The sequence below is a fragment of the Gymnoscopelus microlampas genome (assembly GCF_963454915.1).
Source record: "Gymnoscopelus microlampas genome assembly, chromosome: 20".
Taxonomy (NCBI): Eukaryota; Metazoa; Chordata; class Actinopteri; order Myctophiformes; family Myctophidae; genus Gymnoscopelus; species Gymnoscopelus microlampas.
Genome location: NC_139957.1, coordinates 37,574,045 through 37,597,045, shown reverse-complemented (window position 1 = coordinate 37,597,045; position 23,001 = coordinate 37,574,045). Strand labels below are relative to the sequence as shown.

General features: G+C 42.6%; 1 protein-coding gene across 2 annotated transcripts in view; it reads right to left on the bottom strand.

Annotated features, from left to right (window-relative positions):
* arhgef10 (Rho guanine nucleotide exchange factor (GEF) 10) overlaps positions 1–23,001 on the bottom strand; it is a gene marked incomplete at its 3' end in the record, with an annotated part of 145,693 nt that continues 122,692 nt past the window's right edge. For both annotated transcript variants that reach the window (XM_084045672.1, XM_084045673.1), the window contains 4 exons: positions 21,722–21,864; positions 14,177–14,351; positions 1,794–1,916; positions 1–530 (listed from right to left, as the gene is read on the bottom strand). In XM_084045672.1, coding sequence (XP_083901798.1) covers positions 1–530; positions 1,794–1,916; positions 14,177–14,351; positions 21,722–21,864 — 971 coding nt within the window. The remainder of the gene's footprint in view (positions 531–1,793; positions 1,917–14,176; positions 14,352–21,721; positions 21,865–23,001) is intronic.

The window sequence follows — 23,001 nt, the reverse complement described above, 5'->3', positions numbered from 1 at the left end:
TCACATGTTGAGCAGGGGGATCTGCCACACCATGATGGTGGAGGCCGTGTCTTCGTGGCTTCGCGAAGACGGCTTGGTCTTCCTGTTGACACGGCGGTGGCCCAGCCCCCCCGAGACCACCAGCAGAGAGCTGACGTAGGCCTTGTTGCCGGCCCCCCCCCGGCGGCCCCGCTGGTGGTGGGCCGGGTCGTGGAGCAGGTCGTACAGGGCGCCGTCCTCGGGCCCGTGCTCCAGGGAGCCCTGGGACGGCACCCCCAGGGACCCCCCGTCCCCGGACGACGAGACGGACTGGGAGTCCTGGAGGGCCATGGCGGTGCAGCCCGCCTCGCCCAGCCACACTGACACGCCCCGAGGAGGCGGAGCGACGGCGGGGGTGGAGTCTCCCGCGTCCTCCGTCTCTGCTGTGGGGGGATTGGTCGAAGGAGCGGAGGAGGAGGAGGAGGAGGAGGAGAGTCGGTTGCAAACGGCAGCGGCCATGGTGAGGAACCTGACGGGTCCGTTGTGAGCATGGAAGGACACCATACCCCGACCTACAAACGGTAATAAAAAAAAACGCCTTGATTTTTGGATCATCTTTATTTCAAACATGCAGGTAAAAATGAAAACAAACACGAAAACGAATGAATGCAATAATTTCAAAAAATACAAAATAAACACTTTATTTTTACTTACATGTTCAAAAAGGAGTAGAAAGTAGTATAAACTTCAATTGGAAATAGTGACCGTCCAGAAATTACAGACTTTGGCTCAGATGCCAAATATTTTAATTGGTACAGTCGTTTTACAAGGGGAGCGACACCTGGCTTGCATAATTGCAGTTGTATATGGACTGAAGCTTGTGGACCTGTGGTCTCTGTGGCCTCCAGGATTGAACTTGGTAGAGAGATCATTCATTCATTCAGTTGTTGATCAGAGTAGTAGTATTTTTTTCTATTTTTCTTACAGCTTTTAACAAGTGCTGATGATTTTGCCCAGTTTGTTAAGCCAACTAAATACAGTCAAGTGTTTGCAGCTTGCAGTATGTCAGTATGTATTAAAACAATTACATCATTTTAAGTGTTAAAGGTAGTTGAATTAATGGATTCGTTTCGTTTTTGTCGCATTCCTGAGCCGATAATTTGATGAACAGCGGAGACTCAATTGAGTCTCATACTGACTAGCCACCCGGTCATCGAATTTTGGCTCAGGAATGCGACAAAAATAAATCGCCATAAACTCAATGCTTCATGGGGTGTGTAATTGGGTGAACTACTCCTTTAACTCATTGGCGAGTATACTCGTCATTTGAATCCAAGGCTCACACCGCCATTGACCAGTCACTCGTCATGTGGTGTTTTTCAGTGATTTTCGATAGAGGGCGCTCTTCCGCAGCCTGTGAATGATCCCAGCATCGCCAAAGAAGAGTACAGCCAAAGATCACGTGATCGCAGCAAAATCAAGATGGTTTAGTTACCGTGTATAGAATGAATCCATTTTCTCTGCTTTCCGTTGCTTTTCGCGACGGCACAATTGTTTTTCTTCGATTCGACAAGACTCTACTACGTCTTTTAAAGCGATCGGCGGGTGGATCGTTGTGAAGAATAATATTGTAGGATTTTTCAAAGGTCAGTGAAAACGCTCAGAATCGCTGGCAAGGGCAGCTATAGACGAAGTTTTAACTCAGATTTTTCAAAAATAGCAGATCTACAAGCTCGTAGTGCGGCACTCGGTGCCGCGCTACGAGCTTGTATAACTGCTATTTTTGAATAGCCAATTAAATCTAAAATGTCACACAGCGTGTGTTTCACTCTCACCTGTGACCTTGGGGATCCCCTGCAGTCTGGGGACAGAGAGGGCCACCGTCACCCCCAGGTTGGTCCCAACCAGCAGCAGGCCGTGACACACCAGTAAACTGCTCACCGACACCCTCTGGTTCCCTGTAGTCAAAACCATGACACATCATTATTGTAAAATGTTTTTTTTTTTACCGATTAAGACCTGAGGCCGATTCTACAAACGTCTTCTAAATCCTGTTTTCTGAAAGAAACTTGTTTCCATGTCAGTGGTGCTCAAACGTTTTAATGTGAAAATGTACAGGAACTCCCAGAAGCAAAGATTTTTGTTTAAAATGTTTGCTTTAAAATAATACGTATGGGGGGGGGGGGGGGGGGGAGGGGGCAGTGACATTTCGAACACAAGCTGCACCAATCAGAGACGTCGTTGCTACACATTTTATTGCGGGTAGTGAATTTTGATCGCAAAAATGAAACATCTTTCAGATTTGGCTGGATTGATAGCATGGCATTATAGATTATAGCATTGTTTTACAACCAGGACCCTTGTGGTAAGTCAACATAGGATTGTTACGACATTACAGCTGATAATACAGTTCTCTTTGGAGAAAAGTATGGTATTTTCTTCTTCTGACACCACAATGTGCAGCCTTATAAAGGCAGAAAAATCAAGAAAATATAACAAAAAAAGTATATATACACACACACACACACATATATATATACACACATACGTACATACACACACACACACACACACACACACACACACACACACACACACACACACACACACACACACACACACACACACACACACACACACACACACACACACACACACACACACACACACACACACACACACACACACACACACACACAATTGAAATACCCCCTTGGCGCCCCCTAACAACCCCAAATTTGAAAACCAGCAGTTTAGGAATATCTGTGTGCAACCAGTTCACTTTTCATTGTACCTGCACTTACTGGTCATCGACTGAACTGCATTTCACCTCAAGATAATAATAGGAGCAGAAATTAAAAGTCCTCCTAAAGAGCAAGATAAAAAAAACGTGGCCTATTAAAGCGTTTCATGTTCTACATGCACTCCCGCAGCTAAATGGCTTCAACGGTCAGGGAACGGACAGTTGGACCTTCTCACACACAGATGCATTGTGTGATCAAGTACCTTCATCTGTGCTAGATTAGAACGGGTGCAGAGTGTAAACGGCTGGGGTCCAGCACCAGTGGTGTAACGTAACTAAGTACATGTACTCAAGTATTGTACTTAAGTAAAGTTTTTTGGGTATTTTTACTTTAATTACTGGCGTATTTCCAATTTTCAGTACTTTTACTTCCACTCCACTACATCTCAGAGGCAAATATTGTACTTTTACTCCACTACAATAATTTGAAAACTTTAGTTACTAGTTAATTTGTAGATTTTGATTATTATTACAAAACCACTTCAGCCCTATATACATTTCGGCCATTTGAAAATAGCCTATCTACAAGATCACAATGCGTCGCATCGCGACGCATTGTGAGTTTGTAGATCTGCTATTTTGAAAAGATTTTTTATGCATTTTATAGATTTGAAAACTTTGTGAAATGGGACATTCTGCATAATGAGTACTTTCTACTTTTGTACTTTTACGCACATTTTGAATTCCGGACTTTTACTTGTAACAGAGTATTTCTACATTGCAGTATTGATACTTTTACTTAAGTAAAAACAAATTGAGTACTTTTTTCCACCACTGTCCAGCACACACACACACACACACACATCGCCGTGGGAGGGGAGCCGTTTAACGGCCACTCGTCTCCAAGGCAACTTAAACAAGGAGCTGACCATAATAGCGGCCCTTTTCAAATAATGTGTCATTCATCACATGAAAAGCAACCATTACAGTGCGCTCGCTCTGACTCAAACAAACAAACACAAAAGTGTGGTGCAATAGGAGGAGTGAAGCGTAATGCAGTGATTAGAGCAAGCAGCTCTCATGCCTCTTATTTACAATACTGTCCTTTTTCTCTCCTGGTTTGCACTTTGGACTTCGCTCTGGTTAACCCATTCAATCCGGGGAACGCATCTATGTCACTTTCGATTTCTTTGGCTATTCAAAAGTGGCAGATCTACAAGCTCATAGCGCGTCACAGAGTGAACATAAGCGGACATTTGTAACTCAAATCTTTGCTTCTGAGGATCGCTGGAAGTAAATATTTTACAAATGTTCACTTTAAAAAAATATATATTCCAAGATTTGCACACATTTTCACGCCTTTTCTAAAATAGCAGATCTACAAGCTCATGGCGCGGCACCGAGTGCCGAGCCATGAGCTTGTAGATCTGCTATTTTTGAAAAGCCAAAGAAAACTTAAAATGACGCAAACGATGCTTCCCCGGTCTTAAAGAGTTAAGAGCGTCCGTCTGTCTGCTAAATGCCTTCATTGTAAATTGTCAGAGGTGCCACTTTGTCCTGTAAAACCAGTGGTTCTGAAACTTCGTCATGACAAAAGGATTCCCAAATTAAGATGCATTTTGCCACGGACCACCATGTGAAAATATTTTGTGCCAGGGACCAACAAACAAGATTTAGGTTTAAAAAATATTCCAAATATTTCATCCCCCCCCAAGATTGAAAAATCTACACGCTGTGAGCTTGTAGATTGGCTTGGCTATTTTCAAATTCTACGGTGCAGAGCAGAACAGCAACACCAGCTGAACAGCAACACAGAGCAGAACAGCAACACCAGCTGAAAAGGCTTCAGAACACAGAGAAAAAAACCTGCCATGGCTCACTGGAGTGGATTTTTCTGTTAAAACCTTTTAATACACGTTTGAAGGACCATGATATAGACTTTTAATGTTTTGGTTATGATGCTATATTAACACATTTTACTGGGGACCCCCTGGAACTCCCTCGAAGACCTCTGGGACTCCTGGACCCCCACTTTCAGAACCACTGCTGTAAACGCACCGATAGTTTAACTACCGGTATTATTATAGCGACACCTTTAAAAATCGGTGATGGCAATAAATCCAAGCCTGGCTGACGAGCGTGTTTAGTGACTTATTATGTGGAACTTGGAACACGGTTCCAGAGCCCTCCCCTGCAGCATTAGCATCGCCATGGCAACACACAGCACTCAGACATCTGTGAGGAAGGATGCATTTGATGATCACCACAAGTTTGCAACAGATCACCCTCCAGAAGGCAAGGCGCTCATGAATCACTACACAGGGAGGCACTTCCTCTGTGTAATCCCCTAGAGCACTACACACACACACACACACACACACACACACACACACATTTGTATTACTATACTCGTGAGGACATCGACATTTTTGGACACAGGGATTAACGCAAAATAAAATCTCACAACGAAATTGTTCTAATCTGCCATTTGTGAAACAACGTGACAAGAGCCCCAAATCCAAATGACTGAAATCAGACGTGGCGATTAATCCATGAGGACAGCGATTTTATGAATGACATTTTTACAATATTTTACCATTTTCCACCCCAACCCTAAAGCCAAAAATAGCATGGCCTGACCTCCAATCCTAACCTCAACCTGAATCTGTTCCCAATCGTAGACCCAAATCTTTGACCCATTCAATCCGGGAACACATCTGTGTCACTTTGGAAACATTGTGAAAATGTGTGCAAATCTTTGAATATATACATACATTTTTAACTCTAATCTTTGCTTCTGGGGGTCCCTGGAACAACATTTTGAGATGGGGGTCGGCGGAGAAATGCATATAATTTTGGTGGTCCTTGTGTTGACATGAAAATCGTTTGAGAACCACTGATATATAGCAGATCACATATTTTTGTGTAGACATTTGTAGAATCCCCAGAAGCAAAGATTTGAGTAAAATATATATTATTATATATATATTCAAAGATTTGCACCCATTTTCAAGATTTAAAAAAAGAAATAGCCCAAAGTATAAAATGGTTACTGTTAAAAGTCTAAAATGACACAGTATGCGTTCCTGGATTGAATGGGTTAACCACAAAACAACCTTTTCGTTTGTTAGGACCAGGAAAATTGTCCTCACAACGTCCATTTCTCAGATTATACTATATATACTTGCAGGGACATTTGGCCCTCATGAGTATAGTAAAAAAACACACACACACACACACACACACACACACACACACACACACACACACACACACACACACACACACACACACACACACACACACACACACACACACACACACACACACACACACACACACAGTCAGTCAGTAGACTGCAGGCCCCAGATCAGTGCTCAACATGTGTGTGTAATGAAGGCCCTGGGTTCGACCGCTGGTTGGGGGCCTTGCTCAACTTCCTCCTTTCATAATATTTGGAGTTCCCCACCCAGAGGGTGAACTAAAATAAACCCGGAGAGAACGTCAACACGGCCCCGGCTCTCTGGCCCTCGTCCCAGACCAGAGGACCACTTTGATCTGCACTTAAGAGTCCTGACAACCACCATCTCAGCCGTTTACACACACACACACACACACACACACACACACACACACACACACACCTCATGTCAGCACAATGTGAGCAGTTATGGATCCCCGTGTGTTTAATTCGTCTCTCTCTGTAAACCCCTCCGTCTCTGTAAATCTACATTATAATCTCTAATGCTTCCAACTACACATTAGATTAAATCGCAGCTGGACTGATCTGCTCCACCATGCAGGGGTGGATTTAAGGGTTCTGTAATGACTTGTCGACGACTTAAACCCCAATATATCGTCGCTGTCGGGCAGAAACCTCCCATCTCCGTATTCTAACTTTTTGAGTTTTTCCGTAAATTAACGCCCTACGTGATCAGAACAGCGTCACACAAAAGCGTAAAAAGTAGCAGATCTACAAGCTCGAAACGCGGCGCGAAGCGACGCGTTTCGAGCTTGTAGATCTGCTACTTTTGCTATATTTTTATTTGAATCCTGAAAAGTAACAGTTTTGGACATGTGACAGAGACGATATACTTAGTTACAAAACAGTATTATGTCTATTATCATCATCTTGTGTATACTGTAGGGTCGCGATATCGCAATAAACAAAATTGTCTCAATGTTATCGTGGGCCTGTGACGGCATCTATCTACCACAAGTATTCCGGCCAATTTATTGTTTTGTTTGAACAGCAGCGGAGTAATGAGAGTGAAACAGCATGCCGACTCTCTCGCGGCTCCTTTGGTTATTTAGCTAAACGTCTGACCCCGTTGTTGTTGGCTGAGCAACAACATAGCAACTTGCCGTTTAGCTTAGCAGCTAACTTAGCTTTAGTCAAACGGTGCTGTCAGCTCTGTACCAATAACTATAAGAGACTGAAGTGGCATAAAGCCTCAAACAAGCAGAGTGCATCTCTTTAAATCACACAGACCATAGCATCCCCTATTCTGAGCATGTCATAATAAGTGAACATTTGTAACACAATACTTAGTTATTTATTTTACATATTGCGATAAATATTGTATAGTAATCTACTTTATTTTACTTTCATTAGCCCTATTACAGTAATTAAGAGTACAGTATATAAACCCATGTTACCATGTTAAAACCTATGCATGTGATATTATTGTATCGTGAGTTTTTGGTATCATTACATACTCTAATATATACTGTGTATAGCTGTCAGCACAATCTTTTCACTGCTTGTACTTGTATGCGTGAGTGACAAACCCTCTTGATTCTTGATCGGGGTCCCTCAGGGGTCTATCGTAGCCCCCCCCCCCCCCCCCCCCACTCCCTTTTCCCCCTGTACACCAAATAACGCTTCTACAAGCTCACAGCACTTCTGTGACAACGCTGCAAGCTTGCCTTGTAGATCTGCCATTGTCCCAGGATATTCGCTTATTATGATATATCCCAGAACATCAGGGATACCATAGGGTTCAAGTGATTAAGGGACTCCACTGGTCTGGTCCACTATATGCAGGGGTGTGTTCCAGGACACTGTACACTGTATGACATTTGGAGTTCTGGACTGGAGGGGTGTTTACTTCCCCCTCCCCTCATGTTTGTCCACATCAGATCACACATGGCTGCTTATTCAGGTCACCGCCGAGCAGACAAAGGCTGACAGCATAGACTAGAGAACCCCAGCCCCCCGTCCACCACCCCCCCCACCCCATCCTCTGTGGAACATCAGTACAGTATAGCACCAGACAGAGAGAGTGGCGTTGTCATCATAATCTACACTATCTACCTACACAGTATCTGTTTCTCAAACAGTGGGTCGGGACCCATGTTGGGGTCGCGGATCCATTTTTATGGGTCACGAGTAAATAAATCGTTAAATACATTTGTTTATACTAGAATTGTCTTTAATTATTATTTCAAAAGTAAAAAAAAAAAAACATTTTCAGAAATTTTAAAAAAGTTTTAAATATTTTCCAAGATAATTTCATGTATTAAAAAAAGAAAAGAAAGGAAATTCTATGAATAAAAAAATTTGTCACATCGCAACACGTTGTGAGCTTGAAGATCGGTTATTTTCACTCGTTTGGGTCACAGGCAGACATTTGGGTCACAGGCAGACATTTCAGTTCAATGTTCAACAGTATATGTTTAGTTATTATTTTTTATCTGTGTCACAACTGAAACTCACTTTTCAAGGTGATAAGGAATAAAATACCATTACTTTTTTTTATATATAGTTTTTAATTTTATTAGGATTAAAATCTTGTGTTTTGTGTAGTGCTTTGTCTATTATTTGGGGGGCCACTTGCAATATTGTCCTAGCCCACAGGTTGAGAACCACTGTTCTAGTGTATACTGTACATTTTATTTCCAATCTATTAAAACCCACGCAATGATTAGATGATAGATTGTAGTTTTTGGCAAGCGACACACACATTGTGCAACGGCGTATAAATGAGGCTTTAGTCTAGCTGTATCCATCAGGAGACGTGTCTGGGTGAGGTGCTCCTCTGTGTGATCAAGGGGATTTCAAATAATCCAACAACATGCTCCAACACGAGGAGATCAACTCCAACCATTCATACTGGTATTCAAGACACGGTGAACGCCCTGCCCGGTCCTTTCCTCTGTGCCGATATCATTTACTACATCAACCTCTCCCCCCCCTGTCTCAATGTGCGTTTAGGTTCTGTATTACTTTACAATACGCCTGCAGAACAATGTGGACTTCTCTAAAGAAAGCGACGATGAAGGACTCAACATCCACACCCCAACAGATCAAATAGCGGTGTTGTGTCTCCCCATCCTTGTAGCTCCTTGAGTCAACAACTTACTTTGGCTAGCCTATATCGTCAGACAAATCAAATTTTCGGGCCTATACAGATCCGAGTCCGATTGGTTTTGATCAAATCTGAACAGCAAATAATGGAAACCGATTTGTGTGGATCAGATTTGAACCACATTCCTTGGTTGTTTTAAACAGATTTCTAAAGATGTGTCTTTGTCTGGCCACTCGAACACTGATGCTTGATTCATACTTCGTCAAATATGGTGTTGCTCGCCCCCAAAAATAGCCGATCAGCATGTACATCAGCTATTTTCGCCTCTGAATACACAAATCCCATCTGATTTACTTGCAAATAACAGTGTGGACAGTCATTCCTAAAGATCACATTTGCCTGCAGTCTGAACCAAAGCCTTGGACTCATTTTCGCCTAAGTAAACAACGCATTGATACATTCCGTCACTCTTTCCAGTTGACATATCGATTACATCTCGTGGGCCCAGACACTTTAATTGGCAATTCCCTTCAACGTCACAGTTTTTGCAGCTGACAGCACATTCTCGGCGCAGCTGCCATAGCTTGTTGAAGCTCCGCTGCATGTGGCACATTCTAGCATAAAGTGCAGATCACAACAACACGCCAAAGACAGAACAGAACGCACACCACAGCGATAAAGATATCCCCTATGAAGAGAAAGTGCTGCTTAATGCTCCGAACAAATCACAACAGTTCCGCCCAGACTGTGGTCGAGTTGAGGCAACAGGCAGGTTGTTGAAGTGTTGAATGTTGAGGGACTGGTTTTGCCTGGAAAACGTTAAAGCTGTAATAGTTGTGGACTTCCTTTGCCACATAACAGACTGCCTGATACTCTGGCACTGTTGTTTGCCCCGTTACTGTTATCAGAGGAAGTGAGCCCTTAGTGGCGAAGAGGGCTTTCATGTGTGGTGGTCTGGTCTCTCCCAGAACCAACTTCCCCCTGTGGTTTGCATGGCTTGTATTAGTTAATACAGGCAGTGGAGCACTTTTTATCATTCACATCTGGCTGAGAGAGACCTCCCACTGACGACTCTAAACACTGGCTTTTAGAGAGAGGGACTTTCCACCGAGGTCAAGAGAAATGTACAAACTAAACGCATGCACTGCTTCTCCTCCTTAGTCCTTTTTAACTAGCAACCATAAGGCCATTTCTGAGACAAGTCTTTGCTCCAATACTGCCCCGTATAGCAAATTAAAACACTGTTAGAAAGCAATACCAACATACAATGGGAGCTCGTAGTTTGATCTGATATCTCTGAACACATAAGGTCATCTTTTACTTACTGATGTGATGACCCAATGCTATTATAATAGTACTATAATAGTGAATAGCTTCACAGCAATGCCAGCTGAAGTTAAAAACCACCCCCTTGAGATCATGTTACATAAGATCTGATGTTCATCCGATTAATTCATGTGTTCTTTTCTTTCTTAACATCACTCAGTGAGTGACTCGGATAAAAAAAAAAGCAACTCGTTTTTTTCCAACATTACACAACTCCAAATCACACTCCGTCTGTTCCACCCTAGACAAACAACACACTACAAGCAAATACACACACTTCATATATCAGCATCAGGATATCCCTGCTAATGAAGTGCTGTACGCATGACAGAATGACTGCAGACAAGTCATTAATTGCTGACCGCTCGTGGGCGGGCGACACACACACACACACACACACACACACACACACACACACACACACACACAGCATTTTTACACTCTGAGTTAAAGTAATACTCAGTATTTTGCAGTGTGTATCTCATCACCACTTCAGATTTCAAGGGATCAGTCAAGTCTGACATAACAGAGCTAACCCTAACCCACAGGCTAACCGTCCATTGTGAGTGTCACTGTCACAGACTATTTAACATTTCATGATGGTGTAACAAACCACCATTAAATCCAAACCAAAGCATACATGAACACATCTGTGTCTGCATGACACAACACAAACTGAATGATAGAAGACAGCAGTAGTCAAAACCGCCAGGCAGGGTTTGCTACCCAGGGCGTTCACATAGTCAATCATAGCCAATCTGAGTGGAATATGAAAAATCTGCCTGGTACATTTTGATGCCATCATTCCAGAGATAATAGGAGTTTTGGACAAAATCTGTAGGAGTAGTAGCAAAAGGTGTTTTAAGGAGTTGTGTCATGATTGGGGGGGCGGTGTTATAGACCAAAACGTGAAGCGACCTGTTATAGCGCCACCGTGAGGCCAATTAGAAAAATGTGGGTTGGCGGTTCGTCCTTGGCCTAGTGGGAGCGTGCAAAATTTCAGACGTTCATTATTTGTGGAATTTTGTGCAAAACAGGCCACTCCAGCAAACTTTGGAAGCCAACCGTAGCCAATGTCTTGATCACGTGACGATCACAGTTTTGGACAACATCTGTAGTAATAGTAGCAAAAAGTGTGTTTCAAGAGTTATAGGTGAAAATGTGAATCAGCCTGTTATAGAGCTAGCCACCATGAGGCCGATTTGACACATTTGGGCAGTTTACAGACGGACGGACGGACAAAGGAATGGAGAACATATCTAGCCTCCAGCCACCCTCCCTGTCGGAGATAAATATAGATTCATGCAAACACAATACAATATGACCCCTAAAAAGAAACTCCCATCATCCCATGGGGCTTTGTGTCCGTCTGTCAGGCCCAGAGCAGTGCGCTGTCCTCTGCGTCTGTCTATTAAGCCCAGAGCAGAGCTCTGTGTCTGTCTATTAAGCCCAGAGCAGAGCTCTGTGTCTGTCCATTAAGGGTCTGAGGTTGATGTAAGAGCAGATAACATGTTCCATCCCAGCTGACCACAGATGTCCATGCTGAGCCAACAGTCATTTAGTCGTTCATCTGGCTGAACACCCAAACAACAACACAACCACCAAAAGACGTTACAAATCGATGTCTCGCGTCAATGGAAGGAGTCCACAGACAATACTAATGAGTCCACAGACAATACTAATCAATACACTTCAAAGTGTTGTGAGAGTATGACTCGGTAGTGTTGGATTACTTTGTGCATGCTATGCATGCAGAAGTCAGTGAATGCAGATGGCTGCATACTGATAATAATCAACAAATGATTTCCTTTCAAGACTTTGACAAACACTTTTGTTTTGCTGTTTGACCTGGTATCTGTCCCTTTGACCTCTGGCTGATTTGACCCGTCTCTAGTATTTATATCCAGTGATAAGAATCTACTGTACATCTGCTTGGCACAATGTCCTTCATCAGAGTTGACCCTCCATCACCATTAAGAAAGAGAGAGAGAAACAAACAGATACAGATAGACAGTTCCCCATTTCTTTCATCATTCCCTGCCTCTCAAAGGACCATATCCTATTCCTTTGTTAATGTTTTGTATTCTCCGTTCCATGGCAACTCAATAGATACAAAGACACGAAATGAGACGTTCCAGTGTCAGTTATTCGAGTTGTTTGAAAGAGGGTGACACACATGACCAAGCTGCCATAACAAACACACACTGGATGAGAGCACCTAAAGCTTGATGTCACCTATAATTATAGACAGGCACTGCGTTAAGACGGGGCACTTTGAAGACATGAGGTCATTGGTTCAGAGTGGAGGGGCTCTACTTGGATAAAGAGTCAAAGCTACAGTAGGACTCTGTAGTGTTGATTTCGTCGACTAAAACTATGACGAAAAATGTTCGTCGACTACCTTTTTTCACTGACGAAAACGAAATAAAAACGAAATAAAAAATATGCTACGATGACTAAAACTAAATATACTGACAATTTCGTCAACAAATAAAAACTAGACTAAAAAGTTAGTGAGGGACTAGTGGAGAAGAGATGCAGTAGAACTAAAAGACAATTAATTTTATGTTTGGTTGCGCTCGGGTGTTACGCTCTGAAAATAGCAGATCTACAAGCTCACAACGCGTCGCGCTGCGACGTGTTGTGAGCTTGTAGATCGGCTATTTTCAGCATGCAAGTTCCAAGTGTAAAATCAGCCATTATGACGCCATCAAGGCACCGCCAAAATACATTTTAGTCGACTACATCAACTGTAGTTTTAGTCGACTATAATCTTATGATATTTAGTCGACTAAAACTATACAAAAACTAAAACATTTCAGATGACTAAAATATGACTAAAACTAAATGGAGGGTGGGGGTTCAGCCTGTCGGCCATACGGATCACATTACCGAATGACACTGAAGGGACACGTAGCGAACACACTGGTGGTTTACAGACGGTCGGACCAGATCACCTTTGGCCGAACACTCGCACCGCAACGAACAAAACTGCCCATGTTTGTGGTTGGAAAGCTGGGCGGGGGAAGGAGATCTCTGTCCGCACTAGGGACTCCTACAGGTTGGCGCCTGTTCAGGAGGGTGCGAATCTATGGAGGAATACACTTCCTGTGCATCGGAGGAGCCACAAGCTCGTCTACACCCTCCCACGTGACCAACTGTAGGGGTTAGATTTTGACAGCAAATTTTTATTCAGTTTTAGTCACGTTCCATTGAACCGAATTCCATTTAGTTTTAGTCATATTTTTGTCAATTGAAATGTTTTACTGTTCGTCTAGTCGACTAAATCAACAGTTGATGTAGTCGACTAAAATGTATTTTGGCGGTGCCTTGATGGCGTCATAATGCCTGATTTTACACTTGGTTGCATGCTGAAAACAGCCGATCTACAAGCTCACAGTGCGAGGCATTGTGAGCTTGTAGATCTGCTATTTTCAGAGCGCAACCAAACATAAAATGACTTGTCTTTTAGTTCTACTGGATCTCTTCTCCACTAGTCCCTCCCCTAACATTTTAGTTTAGTTTTTTATTTCATTTTTATTTCGTTTTCGTCAGAGAGAAAAAGGTAGTCAACAAACATTTTTAGTTATAGTTTTAGTCGACAAAATCAACACTGGTTAGCACTTAGGGACAGGGATGACACATGAGGGGAAAAGTGAATTGGCATAATGAAAAACTAGCTGAACCTCTTCTACTGTCATTTCCTTCTCTATACCGTAGAATAGTTTGGTTTTCTTGTCAGCTATGTATTATCTTGGCGATCCACATTTGTCATTTACAACAAACAGTATGGTTGTGGTGACAGAGAGAGGGGGGGGGGGGGGGTGTGAAGTCTTACCGCCCAGGATGTTGTGGACCGGCGTGGCGATGTTGATGTCTTGCAGGTGCTCCAGGGTCTCCGTGTGGAAGAGACGCAGCGTGGACCCTGAGCTGAAGGCGATCCAGATGCCCACACCGGCAACCACCATCAGAGACACCACCATGCCCTCCTCCTGGTGCGCCTCCAGCTGTCTCTGCAGGAACATCACAACATACATACATCAGATTCAATCTCTTCATGCACACAGAACGTTCATTTACTCATTGACTACAATACTTCATTGACCGGAGTCTCGCAGGGCGGGCAGTGGTGGAAAAAGTACTCAAAGTCTTTACTTAAGTAAAAGTACCAATACTGCAATATAAAAATACTCTGTTACAAGTAAAAGTCCAGGATTCAAAATGTACTCGAGTAAAAGTACAAAAGTATTGGCATCAAAATGTACTTAAAGTATCAAAAGTAAAAGTACTAAATATTTGAAAATAGCCGATCTACAAGCTCACAACGCGTCGCGCTGCGACGCGTTGTGAGCTTGTAGATCTGCTATTTTCAAATAGCCTATGTATAAAATAGGGCTAAAGTGGTTAATGAATGTTTCATAATATCATAATTTATATCTGAAAAGTAACTAGTAACTAAAGTTTTCAAATAATTGTAGTGGAGTAAAAGTACAATATTTGCTTCTGAGATGTAGTGGAGTAGAAGTAAAAGTATTGGAAATTGGAAATACTCAAGTAAAGTACAAATACCTCAAAATCGTACTTAAGTACAGTACTTAAGTAAATGTACTTAGTTACTTTACACCACTGCGCAGGGGTCTATACTTGGCAGACCTACAGTACAAGCTCACAACGCATCGCCAGCACAATGTGTTGTGAGCTTGTAGATCCGCTATTTTCACAGAACGCTCATATCATGACATGTACAGAATAGGGATGCTAGGGATTATGTGCTTAAAGCGAGGTCTGAGCAAACAACCCTGCAGATACCGCCTCTGTGTCTTGTATGTAAAGACAGGTTCATCCCAACACTCTCATGTTGCCAGGAGACCAGCCAAAAATCCTCCTCGGACATATCTGCTGGGCTGTTGGGTTGGTTTGTATAATCTTGTGCGTGTGCACAACGTTTCATGAGGGAACCAACCAGTGGTGGACGAAGTACTCGACCCCAGTACTTGAGTAAAGGTACAGATACTCCTGGTCAAATTTGCTCCACTATAAGTAAAAGTAGCTCATTCAAAATGTTACTCAAGTAAGAGTACAAAAGCAAGAGTAGAAAGGTCATCGCTTTAAGAGAAGTAACTCTCTGAAACCACCTGCACTGCATGCACTGATGTGCTTGTAGAACACTACGTTATACAAAAAGCCTGCAGAAACACCTATACGAATGTCACAGCTCACTGACAAATGTATGAATCCAATTACAGTCAAACAGTATGGAGTATCAGAACACCGTTTCTACCTAATTTGGTTAAGAAAAAAGAGAAAAAAATGATATCTGATGCAAAGTGTTTGTGAAGGGGTGTAGGGGTGGATCATGTCCTGAAGGTCAGGAGGTGACGTGACCTTGACTGCCTTGTAGGTCGTCACCAGTGTTTTGAACTGGATGAAGTCCTTGAGCAAGGCAATGAAGGCAATTTTACTCCTATACACCCATACAAGATGTAACAATACAGAAACCCTTGAACTCCTATACACCCATACAATATGTAACAATACAGAAACCTTGAACTAGTATGATTACTAGATTAACCTCATATATATTTCTTTTGCATACTAAGTGTAAAAGAAGGGGGTCGAGTGCCATGCAGTAGCCATGTTCGATGCTGCTTCGATAACCTCTGCTCACAACACATCACTTCTGCTAAGGATTGAGTCAGACATTTTCAGCATGCGAGGAAGTAGTATGACTAAGTATACCTCCAGCTTAACCACCCCAGAGCTGCCTTCCCCTTGGATCTGGTCCTATTTTAGCAGCATTTCTCAGTAATATGGCAATAGATTAACTAAGGACCTGTGTCAGTGTCACCTCTGCCGTAAATCTGAAGACTCACCTCTTCAGATTCCACCTCAACCCGTAGCACTTGCCCTAGCCTTGACGACCTTGCACGATTATGCAAAGGCTAAAACGTAACTTAGATAGCATGTTATGTAGACAGATGCCAGGTCATTGATTCTCAGAATCTGTACTTAAGTACAGTACTCAAGTACATTTACTCCATTACTGTCCACCACTGGAACCAACCCAACGAAAGCTCAGATTTACGGTGGCATCATCACTCCCATCTCAGGTGTTGTGGCACAAAGAAGAGCTCCAATTTGATGGACATTGCTACCGAGCAAAGACCAAACCATCTGGGTATTCGGCTCTGGAGACAATACCATCAAAAGCAGTTGATTCTCAACCTGTGGGCAGAGGCCCACTGGTGGGCCCCTAAATAATTGATCAAATAGGGCGTTCATTTTCGAAAAAGGTTTCTGCCCCACAGCAACAAAATGGTAATGTCTGCATTTGGAGATCTGCATCGTAGTGTGCCTTTATCCAAAGCACACTACAATCACCCATTTACACACCAACGGTGTTATTATCGTCATCAGCCTATATAAACAGTAACTTGGGTGCTCTTCGTGCATACTGTATATATGACTGATTATAGGTTAGTGAGCACCACACACACACACACAAGTGGTGTAAAGTAACTAAGTACATTTACTACTAAGTACTGTACTTACGTACAATTTTGAGGTATTTCTTTACTTTACTGGAGTATGTCCAATTTTCAGTACTTTTACTTCTACTCCACTACATCTCAGAGGCAAATATTATACTTTTACTCCACTACAACTATTTGAAAACTTTAATTACTAGTTACTTTGTAGATTTTGATTATTATTACAAAACATACTGTACATTAACCACTTCAGGCCTATATACAGTACATTTTGGCCACTTCAAAATAGCCGATCTACAAGCTCACAATGTGTCAGATCCGCATTGTGAGCTTGTAGATCTGCCATTTTCAAAAGATTTTCAGACATTTTATACATTTGAAAACTTGTGAAATGGGACATTCTGCACAATGAGTACTTTCTACTTTTGGCACCTTAAAGTGCATTTTGATACCAATACTTTTGTACTTTTTACATTTTGAATTCCGGACTTTTACTTGTAACAGAGTACTTCTACATTGCAGTACTGATACTTTTACTTAAGTAAACAATGTGAGTACTTTTTCCACCTAACACACACACAAAGAGTTTTGTGACAGTCTCTCCTAGCCCACCACTGGCTCATCTATCATCTATGACAGTGGTTTTCAACCTTTTTCACGTCAAGGACCCCCAAATTGACACATATTAGCCCACGGACCCCCATCTGAAAAGATATGCCAGGGACTCAACGGTTTTGATTTCTTGGGGGTCCCAATCTACACTGTAGTATCATCATTAATGTTCATTTAACTCTGAGTGTACAAATGGGACCAAATGGACCCGTTAGGGTCCATTTGGTTCCATTTGTACACTCTCAGAGTTACAGACACATAAGGGTCAATTTGGTTCCTAACTATTAGTTCGGCTGGGGACCCCCTGGAACCCCCTCAAGAACCACTGGTGGTCCCCAGACCACTGGTTGAGAACCACTGATCTATGACTGTCCATTCAATGGCCGTTACACTGTATCTGGGGACCTGGTTTGGTGCTTTGCCCACAAAAACAGCGAGTGACACCAACACAATAGTTATAGCCTGGTTCAAGACGTTACCGTGTTGTCGGCCAGAGGCAACAAGGAAGATGTTTATTCAGGGATGGTTTGAATAGCAACTCGACACAATGAAGACTATCTGGTGTCGTCCAGACTGGAGTTATACCGGGAAACCTGCCTGCCGTTTGTTTACCGCCATTTGATAAGCTTTGATTTCGCACACCTGATTTAAGTCGTGCAGACTGAGCACACATCAGGACAACCTGTTTGTCCACAGGCTTTGTTGTTTGCACTGGACGCGTGTGATGTGTGGATGTGGATTTCAGAGAGCTGTGTGCTCCACTGTGAGCTCCATGTGTTGGCATAGATCCACACTGTTTTAACAGTGAGGTGAGGTTGTGTTTAATCCTTTAAAAGTAGGTGGGGTTGTGTTTAATCCTTTGAAAGTGGGTGGGGTTGTATGTTTAATCCTTTAACAGTTAAATTTGGCCAAGGAGGGTTCATTCAGAAGTGTCTGAAAGGTCTGCTCTCTTTCTTTGGTTAGTTTATTCACTATTCACCATTTTCAAATATCTATCCATAACCATGTTAGCTTTCTCATAACATTTAGGCATTTAGCAGATGCTCTTATCCAGAGCAATTTACAAAGTGCAAAGTTTCTCTCTCTCTTCCCCTCTCAGAACCTCACTCCGTTTCATCACTCGTTCATCAACCAGGGTCCATAGTAAACCACTGTGGGTGAGAGGGAGGGGGAGGGAGAGAGAGAGAACACAACACAGAGAGAGAGCGAGCGCCAGGTGGTCTATAATGAGCTGAATTAGTCTAACCAGATTAGGAGGTAGCAGCGAGTCAGAGGAGGGTGCGTTTAGGGTGTTTCCATTTTTAGACCTAGAGTAGGTCGTTGTCATTCCCGTTCAGGCTGAACAGACAAGAGGAAACACCAGCACGACTGCAGAGAGAGACATCATAGCGTGATGGAGACCTTCTAATGCTATTAAGTGGCCCATCATGACAGCCTGAGACAGCAGCTGATTAGTGGAGCAGGAGGTCAAAACAGTGTTAAACACAACCTCACATGGAGTGCAGTAACTAGTGACCATGTCACATTCCATGAACATTACTACCACCAAATGTTTCAAATCAGCCTCATGGTGGCACTATAACAGGTCATATAACACAGCCCTGGTTAGGCAACCGGTCTGGCAGGGCTCTGTGCTCAGAGGAGCGCACTTTTGTCAGTGGTTTTCAACCATTTTCATGCCAAGGACCCCTAAATTGATATACATTTGGCGGCCGTCCACCCATCTGAAAATTTGTGCCAAGGACCCCCAGAAGCAAAGATTTGAGTTAAAAATGTTCGCTTTATAAAATATATATATATTCAAAGATATATTCAAAGATATGTTCTCCCCGTGTTCCCTAGGGTATGTACCCTCACAAAAACATGTAGTAATCCTGGTCACTATACTGCCTCCCCCTGGCCAACCGGGGCGCCTGATGGAGGGAAAAGGAACTGGTTGGAATAACGTGTTCCTCCACGCGCGACGTCCAACCAGGGAAACTCTCCCCTGTCAGGTGACAAGGTGGTCAGTTGGCTCTCATGCATTGAAGGGGCCATGAGCTCGGCCCTGGCCTCCCTAGGTTGGCAGAGGGAAGATAGTGCCCAGGATTACATAGACAATTGGCACTGGGTGTAAAAAATGGGGTTACAAAATCGTGGGATAAAAAAAAAAAGGCAGTGCCGCACTACGAGCTTGTAGATCCGCTATTTTTGAACAGCCAAAGCTATGTGGTTAAAATGATTGTGTGGTCCCCCCCCCAAGGACGACCACCAGTTGAGAACCACTGGTTTAAATTATTAAAAACAAAAATAAAAACTTTTGAAAATGTTTGCCTATAATGACAAAGCCAAAATAGGGTTGAAAGTGGTTGAAAACCGACACATTGGCTGCATAACTGCAAATACCGAAAAAAAAGTCAGCCTGATATACCTGCCAAGCTGAAAAATCAGCCGGGCTCTAAATATGTGTATTAATTTCTCCTAATATTCCACCCTGTTAGAACGATGAAAACCCTCTCCTACATCATTGTGTGTTATTGAGTGACGCAGGTCTTTATCAACACCATCATACATAATGGCTTCTACAGACAACTATATAAATAAACACTGCTACTCCCACACCTCTGGAACAAGTGAAGAGGAAATGCCAACAGGATGTACACAGGATAATCTTAGTTACGGTAAAACTCAAATAAACTGTTCAGTGGGTCATAAAACGTGATACAGTAGAGCTGTGTGTCTCATGGCATCCGTATGAGGAAACAAATTCCTGCCCCCCCAAGACTTTTTCCCGACAGGGATTCAACCAAATGCTTTCTGCAGATGAGCTCCGGTATCATAACGGATGTTCACATTTTCCCACAAACCTCGGAAGGAAGATAAGTGTTGCTTATCTTTATTATTGTCTTTCAATCACCCCACCCCCTGGCTATATCACCCTCCATTTACAGACTACGTGTTATGTGTGATATTTACCTTGTAATTGTACTTGTGAGGTGTAGTCATTCTCATGTGTCATTATACTGTGTATATATTGATCGGCTTAACGTCTGTGAATAGCCGTTTACATTGTACACCATGTCAAATGCATAGAACATGCATCTTCTTGTAATAAAGGTGTTTGTGGCCATTTGTTTACACAGACAATCTGGGTCAGATACACAGATAGCATTAAAAGGCCCCTGCACACCAAGCTGACTTACAGTAGATGACCAACTGTCACACTACAGTGGATGATCAGATCGGGTGACGTCTCACGTTTAAAAGTTGCTCCAAACACAACACATGCGCCTACGTGAGAGGAAATAACTTCATACCACACTTGAAGAAAACATGAATGGATAACGTTATACCCATTTTCCACCAAACTTTGAGTGTAAACATGGAAAACGCAGCAGAAAATAGACTCCTATCCCACTGCCAGTATACGATGCCTTTCTGCTTTTGTTTCTGGTGTGTCACATTCGACCCAGATCATTGAAGGGCCCAAAGGCCCCGGGGAGAGGGGCTGTCCCCCCCATTTTTGAGAAGAAAAACTTTAAACGTTCTAATATATCACAGATATCACGGTCTGTGTCAACTACTTCTAAGTTAGTCTATCTACTTCCTGTAAGTGTATTAAAAAAATAAAACTAGTGTTGACTAATCATTATAAGTTGCTCTTATTTTGAAATCCGGCCCGTCTTCAGAGAAAATACGATTTGTTTTAACTAAGGCACCATGACGGAAACAAAAGCAAACTAGAACGGATGAATGATCAATTAAACACAATATTTATGTACCATGCTCTTGTGATTTAAACAACGTAGACACTTTAGAGCTTTATCTTTGAACCTCTGCAGCAGTTAGGCATCATTTATGTCATTGTGTTAAATATGTCGCGGTGAAGAAAATATATCAGATTCTGCACACAGTAGGAAGAAAAAAAATGCTGTTCAATAACGTTTTCTGATATAGCAAAACCGGACACCTCCAGTTCTAAATTGTCCTCTGCGCCCTTGCTACTGATGATAGGTTCTTGGTTTACCTATGATCCTAGATAACGATTACTATGCATTCAACGTATTACCTCGTGTTTACTGTAAATCGTTCTGGATTAAGAGCGTCTGCTAAATGCCTACATTGTAATCGTGTGTGTGTGTGTGTGTGTGTGTGTGTGTGTGTGTGTGTGTGTGTGTGTGTGTGTGTGTGTGTGTGTGTGTGTGTGTGTGTGTGTGTGTGTGTGTGTGTGTGTGTGTGTGTGTGTGTGTGTGTGTGTGTGTGTGTGTGTGTGTGTGATGAAGACAGGCTTGCATACGTACCTCCACAGAGTGCGTGTGCGTGTTGACGATGAAGACTTGTCCACCCGAGGAGGCCCAGACGTGTTCCTCCACAGCCAGCAGGGCTTTGACAGGCAGCACCCCCAGCTTCAGCACCTTGGGGCTGTCGGAGCTCCACGAGCCATCTGAACCACAGCAGAGATGATAACACGTCAGTACTGTGCTATCTGAGGCAGGAAAATAGACTCAATTCAAATGTTATAAATAGAGATATCACCCGGGCATTTGTGGTTTGCCGAGGTTGGTAACCAAGTACAGTACATACAGTGTCATGAGTGTCCAGGTGAAAGAGTGGGTGAAATCTTTTTTTGTACAACCCCCCAAAGTTTTGCAGTTTCACAAAAACAGTTATAAGGATAAATAAAATGAAGCAAGAACAGAAACATTTGCAGACGAAACAGACAGCAGCAGATATAGAATCACAGTCTCTTGTGCAGGTGAGAAAAATCACTTAGAAGCAGATAACAAAACTATGTGCGAGAGCGAGCCCAACGGCGACCATCACCTCCTAAAATGGTAAATCGTGCTATTATATAGCGCTTTTATCCAAAGCGCTTTACATTGATTGTGCCATTAACCCATTCACACACACATTCATATACCGATGGCGGAGGAAACCATGCAAGGCACCAACCTGCTCATCGGGAGCAATTAGGGGTTCAGCGTCTTGCTCAAGGACACTTCGACACTAACTCTAGGGGAGCACCCGACCCCGGGATCGAACCAGGAACCTTGCGGCTATCCAGTTCACTCTACCGGGCCACTCTACCCCTGAGCCACTGCCGCATCCTAGGCATTTTGAATACTTTATTTATTGTATTAATTATGAATGTATTTGGCATTCAATCATTTCTATGCCACAGTGCCATCAGGTTGCTGCCACAAAAGAGAACCACAAAATAGAAGTTGATTAACACATGTTTAGGCCTGTCACAATTATTACATAATGGCCTAATCGCAATAATTTGAGATAATCGTTAGAATCGTTTCCATGTTGAAAAATGTTCATACATTTTCAAATATTTTCCCCCAATATTCGAAACAGCCGATCATATCAAATCTGCCCTGTGAAATGTTTTACAAAGCCTAAAAGCAAAACAGAAATGTAATATTTATTTATATACCCCCAATGTTCAATGCCAAAATACATAATAAAATTGTTAATCGCAATTATTTGTGTGACAATTAATCGTCAAGTAAAACGTCATAATCATGACAGCCCTACACATGTTGCATTCCTTACAATAATAATAATAATAATA